This window comes from Mus caroli, unplaced genomic scaffold, assembly GCF_978045245.1.
Source record: "Mus caroli unplaced genomic scaffold, Mus_caroli_1 scaffold_16, whole genome shotgun sequence".
NCBI lineage: Eukaryota > Metazoa > Chordata > Mammalia > Rodentia > Muridae > Mus > Mus caroli.
The window spans coordinates 11,843,289-11,863,149 of NW_028227271.1; the positions used below are offsets into that span (position 1 = coordinate 11,843,289).

Here is a 19,861-nt window from a genome sequence, read left to right on the forward strand (position 1 = left end):
GTAAATATTCTTTATGGACCTATAGGGTATCTTTTCTAAAAAGATAAACTCTGTCTCTAATTAGCCAGCAAGATTGTGCTAATAAAATAGGATTAGATTTCTCAAGGAACCAAACCTTGCACTGCTTCAGGAGCCAGCTAATTCTTTATTACCCGAGTTCTTCCACACCCACACTCAGACACATCTCTGGGCACACCATGGACAATGAGGAAACACAGGTTTCCCTTTCACATCTCACAGATTCCTCCACAACAACACTTGGGAGACATCCTCGCGCAGGACACTGTCGACCTCGCCTGCCTCCCAGCTTTGCATATTCTTCATAGGACCACTAGCAACATTCTGATTTGGTATTTTTAGCCAGTTTTCAGTATTGCATTGAAATGGGAAATGAGCTTTAAACTTCTTGATATGGAATTCTGTAGCCTTTTCCAAACCTGCATATGAATTCTTGATTCTACACCTTCTTGTAAAGAGAGTTTATCCTTAGGCATGAAGCACAAAACCAGAACAATGAGAACATTCAGAGATTCTGATACTTTACTGTCACTTGTTTCTAGCCGGATAAAGACGATCGCATTGCAGTATAAATGAAAGCACTCTACTTCCCCAAACCTGTCATTCCACACATGAATAAACACAGCAGTAGACAATGTTGCAGATGCGCTGCAGCTTCTGTGGTTTGACATTGATGAGAAGAAAAGCACAAAACAGTTTCAGATTAGAATACAAAAGTAAAAAAAAAAAAATCCTCACATGGCATGGGAACATCAGCATTAGAAAACTAATGGAAGAGTATTAGGGATTCTGAAAAGCAAATATGTAGAAAATTACATCAAAAATAAGAATACTGATAATAGTAAGTTCTATAATTTGGTTTTCATAGTCAAAAACTTCCAACTCATTCAGTAAAGTGACTTGGTAATGGTGTTTACGTCAAAATGATTTTTTTTCTATTTTTTTGTTTTAATTTTATGGAAAACTCAAAATATAATGAATGATGAGGGTCTTTCAAAAATAGGCAGGAACCCAAACATATAGGCTAATACAAGAGACTGCATTACTCGAACACATACCACATACAATCCACATTTCAATCTCTATTATATTTCACAACTTGTCATACATGTAAAGCACCTGTGTATGGTGAGCATACCTTCACTCTAGAGCCTATGGTATTGAATTGAACACTGTAACTTGTCCATTGATTTAAATCATGCAACTTTCACAGAATCAGGTTAAATGGTTTATAAGGCATATTGGAACGAGTTAAAAATCACTTTATTTCCATTTGAAAGTTATTCTTTTTGGATGAAGGGGTTCCTGAATGCCTCAGTCATAACGTGTTGGGAAATCAGTTGAATAGCTTGTTAGAGTCTAATTTGTTTGTCTTAGGATGGAGCCGCAGGGATTAGAAGGAATTACAGTCATCCCATGATGAAGAGCATCCTCTGAGCAGGGATGAAAACAGCCAATGCCGCAACATTCAGAATTCCGAGTAGACAAGAAAGCCAAGGGAGGGCAGGAGCAAGCTGAGGAGGCTCGAAGACAGCGTGGACACGCCTACAAAGCAAACCAAGAACATGTTCATAATTTCACCAGTGACACTAATTGTTGCCTAGCCAGTCTGTTCTGAGAAGGCCGGATCATACTGACCTGAAAAATCCAAAGTTCCTTCGTACAAAAGGAATTTCTTATTTAGTGATATGATAAAAAATACGAACATTTTATCAAAGATTTTGTGTGTGAGAACACATTATGTCTCCATTCTGCTTAAATAAACCATGAAATAAAAACATTGGAATACTAATATGGTCCCCGTGAACCAGAAGTCTCAGAGTTACATGAGAAGGTGAAAAGTCAAGAAGTAGCACAAACAAATAAAAATCAGATGTCATATGTGAGGACACAGATGGCACCTATCCCACATAAAGTGGTTTCTGTATTCTTGCAGATTTTGATTTAACTTTTCACTTTTCTGCATGGTAAACACTTATGTCACATCCATATGTTATTTTATTCAATTATGTGGGAAGCCACATGTGCCCTTGCAGGGTGGCACTGGCTTCCACTGGCCACCAAGTATACATAGGCAGTAAAGTTTTTTTTTGCCAAGATGAGGTTTTGAGAATTAACCAAACTTAACCAATCAGATGAGAGACAAGTTAACCAATCAGATGAGAGACAAGTTAACCAATCAGATGTAGGCATGCAAATGAGGTGGTAAGCATAACCCAAGCACAACCAATCCGGGTGTGAGACACGCCTCTCCTAGGCCTATATAAGCAGCACCAGTTCTGGGCTTGGGGTCTCTCTTTACCTCTGCAATCAAGCTCTCCCAATAAACGTGCAGAAGGATCCTGTTGCTGCGTCTTTCTTGGCAAGACAATTATACAGGGGAATAATAAATTAAATCTTTATTTAAAATTAGCATACACACTACTTGATAGCAGAGAATTTCCTAAGTATGTAGTTTTCTGTGTTCGATATAATTTAACATGATCCACGTTGAGGACTTCTGTGCTTTTTTTTTTTTTTTTTTTTTTTTTTGCTTTTCATGACTTCTTTCTTTAATTTCTAAAATTATAATAGCCGCATCATTCCTCTGCTCCCTTTCCTCCCTCAAACACCTTCCATATACGTTTTCCTGCTCCCTTTCAAACTCAAGGCCTTTCTTACTTCATTAAGTGTTGATACATGCATATGTTTGGTGACGTTTTAGAAAATCAAATAGATGGAATAAAAATACTAAAAGTGTTACCTTGAATAATAACATCATATGTATAAAAGATAGGCACTGCATATTTTTGTATTCCAATCATTTAAAGATGTTTAGTTGCTCACACAATTAAGTAAGAAAGAACTTCTATTGTTTCTTTTATGTTTTGTGCTTTTCTTTATATCTTTCTTCCCTTTTAAAATATTTTATTCTATTTTATTTTATTTTATTTTTGAGACAGAGTTTGTAACAGCCTTGGTTGTCCTAGAACTCACTTTATTGGCCAGGCTGGCCTCAATGTCATCAAGATTTATCTACCTCTGCCTCCTAAATTTTTCTGATTATAGGACTGAGCCCTGGGTAAGAACTTCTATTGTTAATCTTCAATTGATAGCTAAAGATCAACTGCCCTGACAGAGTACACTATGAAGTAGATGCTTATTTCTTCACTATAGGCAATACCTGACAAGAAACAACTCAAAAGACATTGATTTTGGCCCCTACTTTTAGAGGCTATGGCCCATGGTAGTGCTAGCTTTGGTGAGAGTGTAGAGGAGGTGTTTGTGTATATCATAGCAAAGCAAGAATCCAGGTTGGAAAGAAAGCTAGACTTGCTATAGGCCTTGAAGCAAACCTCCAAGTTACTCGCTTCCTCTAGTGATGCCACATCTCTCAAGGGTTCCATAATCTCATACAGATCACCACTCACTGTGGACGAAGTATTCAACAATTGAGCCTAGGGGGAGCATGCAACATTTAGACTGTGACACCCTGAAAGAAAAATAAAGCAATGTAATGTGCCATGAGTCTACGTGAATGTGCATACTATTTTGGGTGCCACCAATCAAGGGCAATTCCTGTCAGATGAATTCACCGGTCATGAGCTTCTCACGTTGGGATTCTTGAGAACATGGTAAATAGTATGACTGCGAGGGATACCCTTCTTTCCTACTCTCCTAGGTTTCAATAAGTAACTTCAATAAACTTAACTCTGCAATTAGAGAAAGACTTAAAATTACACTCTACCAGTGCTAAAGTTATAACATTAGGAAATTTATTCTCTAGGAAATCTGAAACCTTCAATGTAATTACCTACCGTAACAAAAAGTAATTTAAAGCAGTCTATTCTTTTACTACACAGTGTACTTTAAGGAAGATATAAAGAATCTGTCCTGAAAGTCTTAGCATTAAAATAGTATCTTTGTTCTTTACAAAGTTGAAGATAACTATGCCAATATGTCTACTGGCATCACACCCTTATTCTCTTAGCTTCATTGGATGTGGCACAGACATCATTCTTAGACACAAATAAGGTGTTTCTTAAAAATAAGAAGGATACCTACAGACCTCTCTCCACTCAGCAAGATGCTACACATCCTTCTTCAGATTCTACCCTCCATGCACCCTCCCCAATATAGACTGGATCTCACATCCACTGCCCCAGACTAATCTGGCCAACCCTTCCTGCACCAGAACCAGTGTGTACAGTCCTTTCAAAACTTACCCTGCCTACCCTGATCCACTGACCGCTCCCACACCATATCCAACCTCTCTACCCAGCCAGCTCTTGAATATTTTTCTCCAGGAACTAACCAGTGAGTCCACCTGATCCTTATCTGCATGCCTCTTCCCAAGCCCCAGTTTTGTCCCCACACTCCATGGTTGGACCAGGAGGAACTTTCTGCCCACTAGCATAGTACTCTCTCTTTTCTTAAACCTGATTTCATTCAACTTATGCCATTTCCAACCTCTAGTCCAAACTCAACCACAATCCTCTCTTCTACCTCAACTGCTCAGTCCATATCAGACACAGAACTAAGAAAAAATGTACACATGCCCAGATGTCATTGCAAAAATACAAACAATACACAGGATCAATATAATATCTCCTTTCAATACTCACCAGTTTTGTATAAATGTTTATCAAATGAAAACTAATTAGGCGATCCCCAGGACATGACATCTAAAAGATCTCTTATGAACTTCATCAAAGAACTTAAGAGGTTTAAAGGAGAAATAAAGAAGACCTGGATGAGGCCATGGGAAAAGAACTTAAGGAGAATAGATGCCCGAGTGAGTCCCAAGAAAACACCAGCTTATGGCTGAAGAAATGAAGGCAATCCAGGATCTCAAAACAGAATTCAGTAAAGAGATAGAAGCAGTGAAGAGAACTCAAGCCAAAATGAAAATGGAATTTTAAAACACGGGAGCCCAAATAGGAAACGTAAAGCAAAGTCTTACAAATAGAATGAATTGAGCAGAACGTAAATAACAAGACTCTAACATAAGCTAGAATCCAGATCAAATAAACAAGGAAAGGAGCATGCAAGACACCGGGGACATCATACAAAATTCAATCTATAGCCAAATCAATGGCCTAGACCAGATCTTCAACAAGACTATAGGAGAAGCTTCCACAAATGAAGGAAAGGCAATACCTGTACAAATACAAGAAGCACTCAGAACACCAAATGCATATGATCAGAAAAGAAACTTTCCACAGCATATAATAGGTAAAATAGCAAGTATACAGTACAAATAAAATGTACTCATATCTGTGAGAGAAAAAAACACGAGTCAAATAGAAAAAGAACCACATGAGAATAATATCTGATTTCTCAGTGGGAAGCCAGGAATCAGTAGAGGCTGGATCCCTGTGACAGGCCCCTAGACTTTAGTAGGCTCCCAGACCTTAGCACAGTTGAAGCCATAAGGCAACTGCTATCCAGGCCTTGGAACCCAGCATGTAGGCAGCAGTACCTGCCAAAATGAAAACAAAGACCTAATTCATTAAAGCCCATAGTTCTGGAAGAATCCTTAGATGTACTAACCTTGCCTTTTGGCTTCTGTAATCCTGTTTCTGGCTAACTGTTATTACTAACAGAAGTAGGCTAACCCAGAATATGGCTTTGTGCTTACAAGCTCACCCTGAAAAAGGCTTGGAACTACAATGAGGTCCTGAATACACAGTGTAGACGCTGGTCCTCTGGCTTTCTTTTGGCTTGAACTCTTTGGTAGATACCTTACAATGTTTCGGGAGGCTCAAGCACAACCACCAGAGACAAGACCTTGAGACATGGGGGGTCTCAGAGCTCCTAGGAGTGGGGAAGAATGTGGTGGTCAAGGGGCCCCTTTAAGGGCTTTAATGAATTAGGTCTTTGTTATGATTTTGGCAGGTGTTGCTGCCTACATTTTGGTTTCCAAGGCCTGGATGGCTGTTCCATTATGGCATTAATTATGCTAAGATCTGGGAGCCTACTAAAGTCTGGGTTCAAGGAGGTGCACAACTCTAGATGTCCCGGGGCTCTGAGGCTCCTTCTGATCAATCGCTGCCTAAAGCATTGGAAAAATCTGACACACCCAAAAGAATAAAAATCAAAAGTTGCTCATTCTGTCACTTCCAGGGGAAAGTACGGTTAAGGCTCCTTTTGTTTAGGCTGCATTGGAGAGGCCTGCCTGACATGGCTGCTGACCAGTGTCCGAGATCTTTGTGAAATGTCACAGGACTCCTCTGGTCTGTTCAGATGCATGAGTATGTGGTGGCCACCCCCAATCTGTCTACTCGTTGTCATTGTTTGTCTCTGTCTTGCTTTTTCCCTTCTTTCCTGGCCAGCCTGACTTTTGTAATAGGTGGGAAAGAGAGCTGTTTACCAAGACACCATGAAATGTGTGTTGAAATATTTCAGAGACAAAATGAGCAAGCAGAAAATATTGCCTTTGTCATCCTGTCAGCTACATCTTTCTGATGTAGAAAGAAGTTTTAAAAATTAGAGAGACTTGAGGATTTGAATAGGCTCCAGGTATTAGAAAATTGCTCTGAAAGTCTGTAAGAACCAGGACTAAACCAAAGAAAAACACAGAAAGAGACAAGCGAGGATAGTAGCTGCCCTAAGGAAACAGACAAAGGGAGACTGAGAAAAGGTGTGTCTAGAGATAAGGAAAAGTATCAATGTGCTTACAATAAGCAGAGGGGACATTGGAAGAATGAATGCCTAGACCAGAAGATGGAAAAGGAGATCCCTCTGATTTGTCAGTTAAGTGAAAAATGTCATGGTGTGGCATCCATACTATTGGGCGCCCAGGTCACAGCAAAGGTAAGGTGCAAACCTGTGAAGTTCCTAGTAGACAGAGGTCTAGCCTACTCCATTCTGAAGCAACCTTTCAGGCCACTCGCCTCCTAGTAGACTTGTCTTCACCCCTCTTCAAGAAAACCTTTCTTTGAAGCAGAGACCATTACGGAAATCCATAACCAATCAAAATGGAGAGTTGTGGAGCATTGCCTCAGTGGATACATCTACCATATGACTCTGGCACCTAAGCCTTAGGGATCAGTGTACAATACAGGGTAGGGAGATTGAAAGAGCCGGGAGATTAAGGATTTTTCTGTGAGACTGTGTCTCCTAATAATATCAGAAGCTACACCCAAATCTGTCTCACTAACATGGCTGCCCAGCCATGAGGAGAACGAGGACAACAACAGGCATGCTAACAAGAATGGGGGAAAGCCCACGAGAGATCAGCCCCACATAAGGAACTACAGGCAACTAAGAAAGCTCAGAGCAAGGGAAATAGTCGTCCTAAGGGAAAAGAATATCAACAGAAATACCAAGTGGTGAGCTCTGAACACATATATATATGAAATGATATATAGCCTGAGCAGGTTGTGCTTATGTATTTACGAACACACACACACACACACACACGCAAGTATATAACAATAATTAACAACAAAAAAGAGATTATTAATTCAAAAGAGAGCAAGGACTGCTATCTAGAAGGGTTTAGGGAGGAAAGGGAAATATGAAATGATGTAATTCTATAATAATCTCAACAATAAAGGAAATAAGAAAATTAAAAAGAAATAAGTAGGCCAGTGAAGGTCAGAAATTGAGAACACATATAGAAGGCCCCTGGCCTCTTAACAGCTGCCCAAAGAGTCTCCATCTTGCAAATGTTGTCAGCTGCTGTCACCAACAATGCCACAAGTGATGATGACTAGGGTATCTGGGACATGTTGTTCCATAGTACACAATGGATTCTGGTGGTCCTTATACAGTGGGACTGAGAAGATATATCCCATCTTTACATACTCCCCTCTCTATCTATTTCAAACACACAGACACACACACACACACGGCCACACACTTAAGCTGTTTAGAGCAATAGATTTTTTTCAATAAGCCATTATTTCATGTTTTTAAGATAAGAAATGGGAAAAATGAGGATAAAATGCATATGTCAGCATTAAGTAGTTTTAAGGAAAGGTGTGTTTAATTTTATATTCCACTTCCTCAATAATGCATTAAACAGAAACATCACTCAAGCCAATATAAAAGTTTTAAAAAAATCAATCCAGGGCAAATGATTACTAAGTAGAGGATGGTCGGCAGAGAGAATGACTGTTTAGTCTTGCCTGTGGCTAAAGGCATGCCCTTTCCATCTGAGGACACAGAGCTGTACCCTTCCTGTGTCAAGGCAAGGGCACAAAATGGGGGAGAACCATGTGGAAAGCCCCAGCTGCTACCTATGCTGTTTGAAAGAGGTCTTCACATTCTTGTGTGGTTTTTAAACTTTCTATTTTTCTGCCTATTTAAAAAAATATGCCATAACCCACATGTTATTTTATTCTGATAAGATGACCAATAACAAACCTCAATTAAACAGCAAAATGTTTAGTTTTCCATGCCTGACCTAACACAGATGATCTCTTCTGAAGACCTCTCTGAGGGCAACTGCAGGGTCTCTTTCCATTGACCACAATTACATCAGCAACGGGTATGCACTGATGTGTTTGTCTGAATATGTGGCTTGGCAAAGTCCTAACTGTGGCTGCAGAAAGCAGTTTAGTCGATCAGGGATGCCATTTTGAAGTTTTGGTGTTAGGATACAAACCAAACCCAATTTCATAATTTGTGGCTTTGACATCAGGATATTTGATTTATTTAAAATAAACCTTTTTGTGTTTGCGTGTGTTATATTTAATGTCTCTAATGGCTCAAGTTTATATAATTGTGGTCTGCATCTTCAGTTCGCTTCTACATTCCAAATAGAAATCAGAGACCTAATTGAATTACCATTCAGTCATTAAATAAATGTGAGATATATAAAAATATATTCTTGTGGGGTTTTCAGTATATGTTGGATTTATACTTTACAAACCTTAGATTACTATTTGCATGAGTGACTCTTGGTCTTGCATCGCATCCACTGACTATACACTTTACTTCTCAAAGATTTCCTGGATGGATCATGAACAAATCATCAATCTTATAGATCATTTTTTCATATCTGAATAAACATGCCAATTTAAAATCTTCTTGCCTATTACTTTTTAGTAGAACTTTTGGACTTAATTTCTTCAAGAATGATCATCCCACAGAGTACGTGCATGTGTGTTCATGTCACCTCTCTTCTCTCATTTGAGGTTCCTAGCTTCCATCCTTCAGATGTGAGTACATATCCCATAGTAGCTACAAAAACCAGTAATATAAAATTGGACTGTTTCCAGAGAGGGGGTGGGCAGGGGCAATGAATTGGGGGACTGCAGGGCACGGGTGATCTGATGAGATGGATGGGGGAGAAGAGGGTTTTTAGTCAGGAGTAGGAAGACAAGTGCAGAGGAAGGGGGAGAATTGAGTAGAGAGGTAAGAGGCATGTAGAGAAAGGGAACATAAATATCTACTAAGTCACTTCACCTAAAAGTGGAGTAGTCTTTTGTCTAGGTAGAGAACGTGTCTGTGTTTTATAAAAGCACCTTTCAGAACTACTGGTGGGGAGGGAGAAAGATCTTAAGGGATACAGCATAGTATAACACAGGCCATAGAAAGGGAAGAAGGAAGAAGGGAAGGATAGAGAAGAGGTAAAGGAAAGAGAAAGCCATATGGAAACCTACCACCACCATCACCCTCATTATCACCCCCACCTCACCTTCCATACTCCAGTTTAAATAGCATTACCACAAAGAGGGCATAGTGCTCCTCTAAGAATATGTAGGTTTCCAAATAAAAAGGGTAGTGTGAGGCGTAAAATACCTCCTCTTGAGATGATTTTGTTTGTTTGTCTGTCTGTCTGTATCTGGGGTCTTAGAAACCCACAAAATAATAGAGTATTGCCATTGACTTTGGTTGCTCACCAGAACTTGATTTTAAGACTCTGTTGCTGAGGACACTACATACTTGGATGATCACAGGACTTAGGGAAATCTAGCTGGTATCAATAGAGAAGTGTCCTCTCTGCTTGCTAGTTTTCATAGCACCTGCTGCTATTCTGCCTTAAAGGAGAGAAAAGTCATTAACAGTTTGACTTAGCTATGAGGCCAGAGAGTTAGAATAATAATCAACCTGGCAAGACATGACCATTGAGGCAATATTGGCAGGAATGTGACGGAGGAGATTAAGAACTTTCTTATTCAAGACCCTGTCCACAGGTGGAAACAAGTGCCTTTTTCTGTAAATCTAATCAAGAACCCATGACTAGGGAGCTCACAGGCAACAGGGGTGACCTTACAAATGTTACTTTGCTAAATGAGCATAGTTCCAAATTGCTCTCTAAATATGTCTCCCTAAAGCCATAGATTAGTGCAACTCACTCAGTTGACTTAATCAGAGAAGTTCATTTTTGCAGCGGATAGCAGTTAACACAGAAACTCTTGTTTTGACAACTAACATGCAGAGACTAGATGTCTGTAGAGTGCTCAGCCAGAAGAAGGGTGTCTATATTACATGCAAGGCAGAGAAAGCAAGGCAGAAGTGGAGAATGGAATGAGGAGGGCTGGGATGAGACAGTGTTTTCTGGGTAGAGCAGGAGAAGCATAAAGTGACAGCAGCCATAGATTCCTGCACAAGATCTGCACAAGATCAAGACTGTCAGCATTCTAGCGCAGATCAGGGAGAAGCTGATGAACCCCACTCCCCATTTAGGAGCTATTGATAGCTGGTACCTGCTAGGGCAGGGAAAGACAATTTTCTTTAATGATGTGGTCTCTGGGAGTCTAATTATGCTCCAAGGGGTAACCCTACGCCTGCAGCACAAACTGGACTCAGTGGACTTTAATAATATAAAATATTGAAAGGTGGAAGCAGGGTGGAAGATGAAGGGTGGTTCTGAGAAAAGTTAGTACAAGGAGTAGGGGGTATGATTTTGGCCACAATATACTTCATACACGGAGTTCTTAGAAACATAATTAAAATATTAATATATGCATATATGTGTGCATATATGTATATATGTTTAAATTTAATCACAAGCATCCAACCGAAGATATGATTGCCATTCAGCTGACAAACCCATCATACTTGGAAGTTTCTTTTTATAGTACTATTTCTGGTGTCCATTCCATGTGCTAACATCTAGACAATTCACCATTTCCACAAGGAGCTACATATAGCCAAAGTATATTTTCAACTGCTTTAATTATTCTGAGACTCATACATAGAATGTAATGATATTTAATATTAAAGAGTCGAATCATATTTTTTTCTGATTACGGAGAGTGAAAGCATCAAGTGTGTGGGATGGGTGAGTTGGCCTAAAGAAGAGGACCAATGAAGGAACCCCAAACTCTTGAGAGTAGAGCCAAACCTGTAGCATTTCTCTTTATGAATTTTCTTCATGGTATAATCTGTCTAATCATTAAGTAACAGAGACAAGGAAGAAGGCTACCACTCCATGAATAGCATCTTGTCAGGAGATAGTCTGTGAAATAATTAATAAACAGGTAACTATTTCCTGTTATTCGGAATTGTAAGAGTGTTTTAGCACTAGTACCACATGGCAGCTCAAAGTATGGGGTTGAAAGGCAGGCCAAACAAGGAACAGCTCTGCCTTCACCTCCTTCTGATTGACTCATCTTTTATACCCTAGTTCCTCCTGCTATAAAACAAAATTAAATCAATCTCATTGATTTATTATGAGAATTGAGAATGTTCATCAAAGATGTGCATATACATATATGCATGCATGCATTTACATGTACATGTGAGAATATGAACATATACAGCATAATTGCTCTTAATGGGATATTATAATATTTGGAAGCTCATCACTAAATTGTGTGGAAAGGTAATGCTTTATTCAAGCAGTAGACTCCAGGCAGTCTCAACCTTGAATCTGAATCTTGAGTAGACTCAAGGCTCTCAAGGCAGTAGACTGACTGGTCCTAGGGACTAGAGCTCAAGCATGGAATGCCCAGGCCTGCCTTACCTCTAACCTTCCTCTCATCGTTGCCACACATTATCCTCCTGAATAGACATGTATCCTACGTAAATCAATAGCAAACATATAGTATCTTCTTTCATAGAAAAGCCAATATCCAAATGTTTGGTCAACCGTCCCCTAAATCAACAATTGTGGCAGAGTTAATGGTGATCTGAACATGTGGTTGACAGGAAGTTCTGAAGGCAAAAGCACATGTTTCACAGCATCCTTCAGCACTAGGATGCAGGAAAACTCCTGACAACAGCAGCATCAGAACTGGTGTCAGCTGACTGCTCAGATCCAGTAGCAGCTGATTCATTAGAACCAGCACCATGTGATTCGTTCTTCAGTGACTTTTCTGTTTTTTTGTTTCTTCCACATGGTAGTTTCTTATTCTGAGTTTACGTCCCATCCTTCACCCTGTTTAAACTTTAACACTGAAAGGATAAGATGCACAAACTCCCCAAGCAGGAAGTTTATTTACCTAGAATTTGGCACGGAGTGTGCAGCAACACTGCATCTTACTGAGGTGGACTTTACATTTTCCATTAGGCCATATATCAAAATTGCTACCTTTACAGTGTCCAGTCTACAATGTTTATTGGAAATGGTTAAGAGAATGGCCTTAGTGCTTTCCCATTTATGTGTGTTTATGTGTTCATCTGTTGCTTAACTTTCTTATACAATAAAGCAAGTCTGTAAGGTGATGAGCATGCTCATGTGTTTCACCGAACCCGCAATGTGTTGTTAGATCAGCCACCACATTTACTCTGTAAAGAGACAGGATTTGCCAGTTAAAAATAAAATAAAATAACTAAAGTGCAGTGGAAGGGAGTCATCTTTTTAGAAAGTGGATAAGTTAATTGGATTTGCTCTGAAAAGGGTGCCCCTCCCCGACCCCGTGGAAATGTTCACACTTTTTTAGACTTCAAATCTGTTACTTGAATCATTTGTTTTCTGGTTTTGAGAAAATCAAAGTAACAAACATTTACCCTAACTAACTTTAAAAGAGTCTAGAAAAGAAAACTAGGGCAAGATTAGAAAATGAAACAGATTTGTATAGCAGGATTGTTCTGTATTTGTTGCGCTTAGGATAGTTTTTTTTTTTCACTCTATTGCCTATTTGCATATTTTGATTTGCATATTTTGATTTTAATTATCTTCTTGTCTCTCTGTAGCTTTGTGATAGCAACATTTCTAATTTAGGTAAAGAAGAAAAATGCTTAGGGCCCACCCGTTGTTGTGTTCCATCAGTAGCTACTTTGTAACCATGAACCACGGGCACAGTTTGGAAAGGCTGTGATTTCTGGATGTTTCTGTTCGGCACAGTTTGGAAAGGCTGTGATTTCTGGATGTTTCTGTTCTTAAGTTGTGGATGAGGAATTCTCAAAATGACCATCTTCCATCTTAGAAGCATGAAGGTTAGCATTCTGGCCACACTGCATTGGTTCTAAGACAACCATAATATTTAAGGATATCAAGCACCGAGCCATACAACTTTCAAACTTATTTGTTATGTTTCTTCTTCTTTATAATAATCAAACATGATATTAGTTTATATGTATGCATCCAGAGATTGATCATATAAGCACTAGTGGCTTTGGTGTTTTTTTGTTTTTTTGTTTTTTAAACAGTGGAAGCTGCTAACTAAGGCTGCCTCTTCTACTTGTTCGTCAATTAGGAGCCTAGAAGCCAAGCAAAATAGCTGTTTGTATTTTTGGCAGATGTGTGTAGTTTGCTGGCAGTGCACTATTAATTCCATGCTATTGACTTTGGTCCTTCCCCACCAGAAAATGCCAGACTTCCAGGCTAAGCTTCCTCTCAGAATGGACAGAGCAGTTGACAGCCAATGAAGTGCAAAAGTAACCGCTAATAACTTCGGTGCTGATAGGGATTTTTGGCAAGGTAAATCCATAATTGTGAGGACTTTGAAAATTGGCTTACTACATCTTGAAACAGCAAGGTGGCAGTTTGGCAGGAGTGTGAAGTTGGGGGTAAGGAAGGATGCCTTTACCTACTAGCATAGCTCACTTGACTGTGGGACCTCTTAGAAGGTTCTTATGCTCTCTGAGCTAGAAAATAGAACATGAAATGGGTATATAATAAGGTATGTGTAAGAATCATCTTTTTAAAAGATGATTTAATATATATTGTAGAAACCACTACTATGAATTTAATATGTTGATTCAAAAAGGTTTTATTTTGTGAGTGTTTAGCTTTTTGAGACTACATGGTACCCGGAGTAAGACACAAGGTCCCCAGGCTCCAGGCTCAAGGTCTTATTTTTCCATTGCACGGCATGCCATCAATGGGCTTCCTGATTTGTTTATTCACGGCACTTGCCAAATCTTTACCAGTAACACAGGATGCCTGCTTGATATCCCCAGCCACCAGAGCATGATGTTAGACATGCTATGAACTTGGCTCTGGAACTAGCTGCTCACTAGAACATCCTGCAAAGTGGCAGTGTAGACTGTGGGAAACATCCATCTGCCACCAGGGTCATTCTTTCTTAACCTCAATTAAAGTTTGGTGGCCTGAGGGCTCTCGATGCCAGGTTCATTCAACAACAACTTCCGTCCAACCCCTCTCTCTTCCCTTCAGAACCCAATCAGGTTTGAGGTTCAGTGGTAAAATGAGCAGTGAGTGACAAGGTTTGACTCTGATGTGTTCTTACTTGCCGAGGTGGCTCCCCTCCTTAGAACTTAGGGCTAGAGCTCCACCCATAGCGGAGCTGCAGATTGGCCTCCTGGGCTTGCATGGGGATAGACGACTGTTTCTCCACTTCTCATTTTTTTTTTTCTACTGTCTTTCTTCTTTCTTGATGGGTTACATTTTGTATACTAAATACAGAAAGAGGTTCTCTTTGCAGGAATTGTCTTGAAATTGTGTGTCTAAACAAGACAATTCAAATAGATTTACCGCTCCACAAGTTACTGAATTCTTCTCTCGTCTTCCCTCCTTCCTTCTTGGATGGTCTTAATGTCTGTCTATGCCCAAGGTCATGGTGGGGGAGGGGTCTGAAATCTGAATCTAGGTGAGACAGCTGAACCTGTGACACTGACCAGCCATGAAGGTGGATGCTATGAACCTGCATTTTCATGTACAGAAACTCTATGTTGTGTGTGCATTACTTCAGTTATTGGTGACATGACATGTTCAGAAAATACCCATTTGCATGCTCCAAAGTGTTCCAGTACTTGTGGGTAAATTCCTCTCTTGATACTAAGAATGGGTAGGTATGGAAGGGTTCCTTCTTGATGGTGAGAGTAGATTCAGATATGTACCAGTCTGTCAGGGCTGTGGACCCCAAATTAGACATTGTCCTTTGTTTTATATCACTCTTTTTGAGACTTTAACAGTCATTTGCACTGTTAGTCGAGATGAAAGAGATTTGGTACTGTCAAAGTACAGGCTCAGATGAACTTAAATATTCATTTTCACCTCTGATTTTCTTTCTGAACGAAGCTCCCCACAAACCAACCAGGTGAAGACCCCAAAATTCAAAAGGTGGGGAGTGCTGACGGGGCACACTGAAAAGGAGATGTCTTTCCCTCAACTTCACTTGTTGTAAGTTCTTTGGACAGTACGATGTATAGCATAAATTATCCTCTTAATAAATTATTGACAAATATCTTTTCCATTGATTGTTTTCATTTCTATCTCTTTGAAGTGTCCACTATGTACAAGGCACTTTGCAAGAGGTCATTTTGATTTGTTGGTAAAATGTATAATTAAAACATGAGTCTTCGTCTTTGTGTATAGAAGGGCGACCTGGGCAGTTCTCATGGATGCTTTATGGGGAATCTTATTATTGCTAAAGAATACAGTGGTCCCACCATCTGTAACAGAATGAGTTGAGAGCCAGAAATTATTATAGCTGTCCAAATGCTTCTAAATATAGCCACAGCAGTCAAAAGTCCTTGTCCCTGTGACTTTCAAGTCATGATTTGGGTACATGACTATCTGTAAATTCTCTCTGGGGGAAAAATGTACTAAAATTCTCATTTGATCATTCTTTAACAGCCATGGCTTCAGCTGTATGAGAAATTACCATCTCACTTGCCAGAAATAGTGTCTTAGGATTGAATATTTTTCTTCCTAAAGTGATTATGAATTCATGTATGAGATGACAGCCTTACTGTGGGCTCCAGAACCATCTATCTACCTGAAGGGTCCATAGAACTCCTTACTTCTCCCCAGGTATGGAGTACTAGTAAACCTTAATTCCTGACTTAATTCTCTAAAACCTTTAGAAAGATCCTACCAGCTGCCCTGCCCCTTGTTCTTCCACAGGTGAAAAACTTTTTCAGAAAAGTAGAAATGTATAAGAAGTAGTCATGTATAAGGAGTCACTGGCTGGAACTGACTGGAAAAAAGTAATTAGCCTGTTGCTTTTATAAACTCCTCACAGAAGTGATAAAAGCTAAACTTCCTTGAATCTACAGAAACTTTAAAAAAATCTTGCTATTTGAACTGTGGAGCCAGGATGTCTAAGATGCTTGTCTAGTGTGTCACCCACACCATAACCATAGAGCAACACTAATCACTCTATATTGTAGCAGCATTGAATTCTCGGTTCTAGTCATACATGATTGAAAATGACTTATTTTCTGAAAAGGTGAATTCTCTGTTGTGGCTCCACAGTTCAAATAGCAAGATTTTTTAAAAGTTTCTGTAGATTCAAGGAAGTTTAGCTTTTATCACTTCTGTGAGGAGTTTATAAAAGCAACAGGCTAATTACTTTTTTCCAGTCACTAGGAATTCTGGGCAATTCCTTAAGAGATGACTATGTTCATGTTAAACAAGTGATTCCTCACACAGCAAATCAGAACAAAGATTTTTTTCCTTCAATATCAGCCTTTCTAACAGTGATGGTAGCCTTCTTTTAGTTGATTATTTTATTTGATTATTTATTTTTTGTTCCTTCTTGCCTACCTTCCTCTTTCTGTCTCTCTGTCTCTCTCTGTCTCTGTCTCTCTCTCTTTCTTTCTCTCTCTCTGTCTCTCTATCTCTGTATAACTTACTTAGTTATTTAATTACATAATTTGTTTCATAGTTATATGTCTTTCAGATTTATTATTGCCACTTCTGTCCTCAGGACTTGAATCTTGTCATCTAAATGCTTCCAAACACTGGATTTTTTTTTTTTTTTACAGATTGATTTTAAAGGTTGATTAACAGTATGTTAAAAGTATACAAGCAATTCATCAGACTGGGGAGACGGCTCAGCAGTAAAGAGCACTTGTTCTTGTAAAGGACCTAGGTTTGGTTTTTTTTGTACCCATGTGGCTACTCAAAACCAGATGTAACTACAGTTCTAGGAGATTGGATGTGTTTTTTTCTTTTTTTGGCCTTATGGGACACCAGTCAAACATGGGGTACACTTACATACATTCAGGAAAATATTCAAAATATATACATATATAAAAGTAAATCTAAGGGAAGGAGGATATCCGCACTGAGTTCTCTAGGAATTGCAGTGAGTTTGAGAGGGAGGACTCATTGTTGGCCATCTCCCTAGGCTGCTCTTCATTCACCACATGCACCTCGGTTGGCTTTCTTAGGTTGGCATTCTCCTAATTTTGTCTGTTGCTATTGTTGTCCAGGTGCTGCTTAAATTCCATCAAAAAATAGTAAATGTGGACCAATGAGGTAGCTCGGTGGAAAAATGTGCTTGCGTTGAAACTGACAACCCAAGTTCTGTCCCTGGAATCCACATAGTATAAGGGACAAGACTGTTAAGAATGTTGTCAGTTGTTATTTGACTTTGACACATGGACATACATGCAAATGCATGTGTCCAGGCACATGAAGTCATACACATACAAAATATAATTTAGATATTTTTTTTTCACATTTTATCGGCATGTACATTGATCATTTGTATGCATGGATGTCTATGTGCCACTTTTATGCTGCTTGAGTCAGAAGAGGCTGTTGGATCCCCTGGGACTGGAGTTACAGCAGCTTGTAAGCTGTGTGATAAAAATTAACCCTTGTTATTCTAGAAGAATAGCCAGTGTTCTTAACCACTGAGCTGTCTCTCTAGTCTCCCATTAAAAATACAAAAAGAAATTAGTAAACATCACAAGCCCACCCTTTCTCAGTTCTGAAGTGCTCCTCAATTCTCATTCATATTCTGGCGGACCCATATGGGCTCTGAACACAAGTAGGTAAATTATGAAAGTCATCAGTCAGGACGAGGTGAACAAATTGAGAGGCCAGTGAACTAGAAAGACCATCTACACAGATGTCAGCATCCTAAGAATTTATGTCAGGGTGGGGAGACATCCCTTGGGGGCTTTTTTGGTTTTGGTTTGTTTATTTTGTTGTTTTGTTTTTGTAGTCTGCCACACTCTTAGGCCCCTGCTTCTCATGGGTACATAATGTAATGCTAGCAATTTGCCTTGGGGCTCAGTTAGAGGTGAGGTAAGAATGTGAGTCCTGACATGGAAGGACACAGAAGAAAGACAACAGACAGGGGCAGTTAAATTGGAGAGAAGGTTCACATAGCATCACTTGATGTATGTGAGGATCTGCTCGTCAGGGGCAATCACATCTTGAGAAACCAGTGTTTAGCATTATTATACAAGCAGCATCACAACAACCCACTACATTTGATGCAGTTATTCTTCCAAAATATAAGTTCCCTTCATTTCTAGCCCCTGAAAATTTATGAGAGTCCTTTCCCATGCTAGATCTATTGCAAAGTCCTTCAGCAACACTCATTCCAAAGTACATTTTCCTAGAACAGCTTCCAAATGATAGTACATACCATGAAATAAAGAATTTAGCATTATGACATATCTAATCTCAAGGAGAGAACAACACAAGGCATAAGTTTTCCACTGGAATAATGACAAAATATTCTTTAAGTAGTCATATATACTTGATTACTTAAGTAATCTTTAACATTGGTAGGGATAAAATATTCTGATAAGGTATAATTCTTTGGATTTAATTTATTGATTTAATTTTTGGCATTTTAATCTACATAACAACCTTTTGTTTAAATGTATGTATTCATATTTTAAAATATTCACTTTTATTTTCTTAACCATGTGTACGTAGTGTGTCTGTGTGGGGATAGGTGCACATAAGTGCAGGTTCCTTGGTGTCCAGAGGTATTCAACTCTAGCTGGAGTTAGAGGCAGTCATGAGCTGCCTAATGTGGGTGCTGGAAACCTAACTTGGGGTCTCTCCAAGGGTAGTAGGTACTCTTAACTGTTAAGCTATTCTCCAGCATCCTGTGAGCACCTAGATTGACTATACCTTACTGCTTGAGTTAAAATTAATTTTGCTGTTGGAAGGTGATATTTTATAACTGTCATCCAAAAAGTCTTCTACAGCTTTTTGAAGATACTCCTGACCCCATTTCCACTTTCCAACTTTTAACATTAATCAAGAATCCTTATCCTTTCCTTGGGTCCTTGCTGACCCACTTTTTTTTTCTTTTTTAGAATATTCACTTGTTAAAACAGGTTTTTCCATCCTCAGATAAATAGTGAGCCTTGCTCATTTTGAGAAACCATGGATATATCACTTTATGGGTGTGGGGATCAATGCATGATGCAGTCCTGAGAATCATGGGGGATGTTTATTCCCTGCCGAAGGGGCTTTTATAAATGTACTTAATTTAATTAATGAGTTATGTTGAGACCCTAGTAAGTAGGAGGAGATGGCAAACCCTGCTCCTTGACTTTATTTTTGAGACACTGATCCCACCAGGATAAAACCCAGCTATTTCAGGCAGTTTTTCATTTTTCTGCCTATGAATAACATTCTACAGGACACAGATGCTTTTTTGATATTATCCATTAGCTAGAAGTAATGAGTCTGTGTTTTCCTTCACTTATTGTACTAACAATACCATCTGCCAACTTTGGGCAACACCAACAAACATCTGCCATCTCAATTTCTGTATTTTAATTTCATAACCCACTA

The 19,861-nt window shown here is 39.2% G+C and overlaps 1 protein-coding gene across 5 annotated transcripts in view; it reads right to left on the reverse strand.

Moving 5' to 3' along the window:
* Positions 1-737: 737 nt before the first annotated feature.
* The window catches only part of Cntn1 (contactin 1), a 291,216-nt gene continuing 272,092 nt past the window's right edge, over positions 738-19,861 (reverse strand). For all 5 annotated transcript variants that reach the window (XM_021183311.3, XM_029469977.2, XM_085831994.1 and 2 more), the window contains one exon: positions 738-1,563. In XM_021183311.3, coding sequence (XP_021038970.1) covers positions 1,487-1,563 — 77 coding nt within the window. In that variant the 3' untranslated portion in view covers positions 738-1,486. The remainder of the gene's footprint in view (positions 1,564-19,861) is intronic.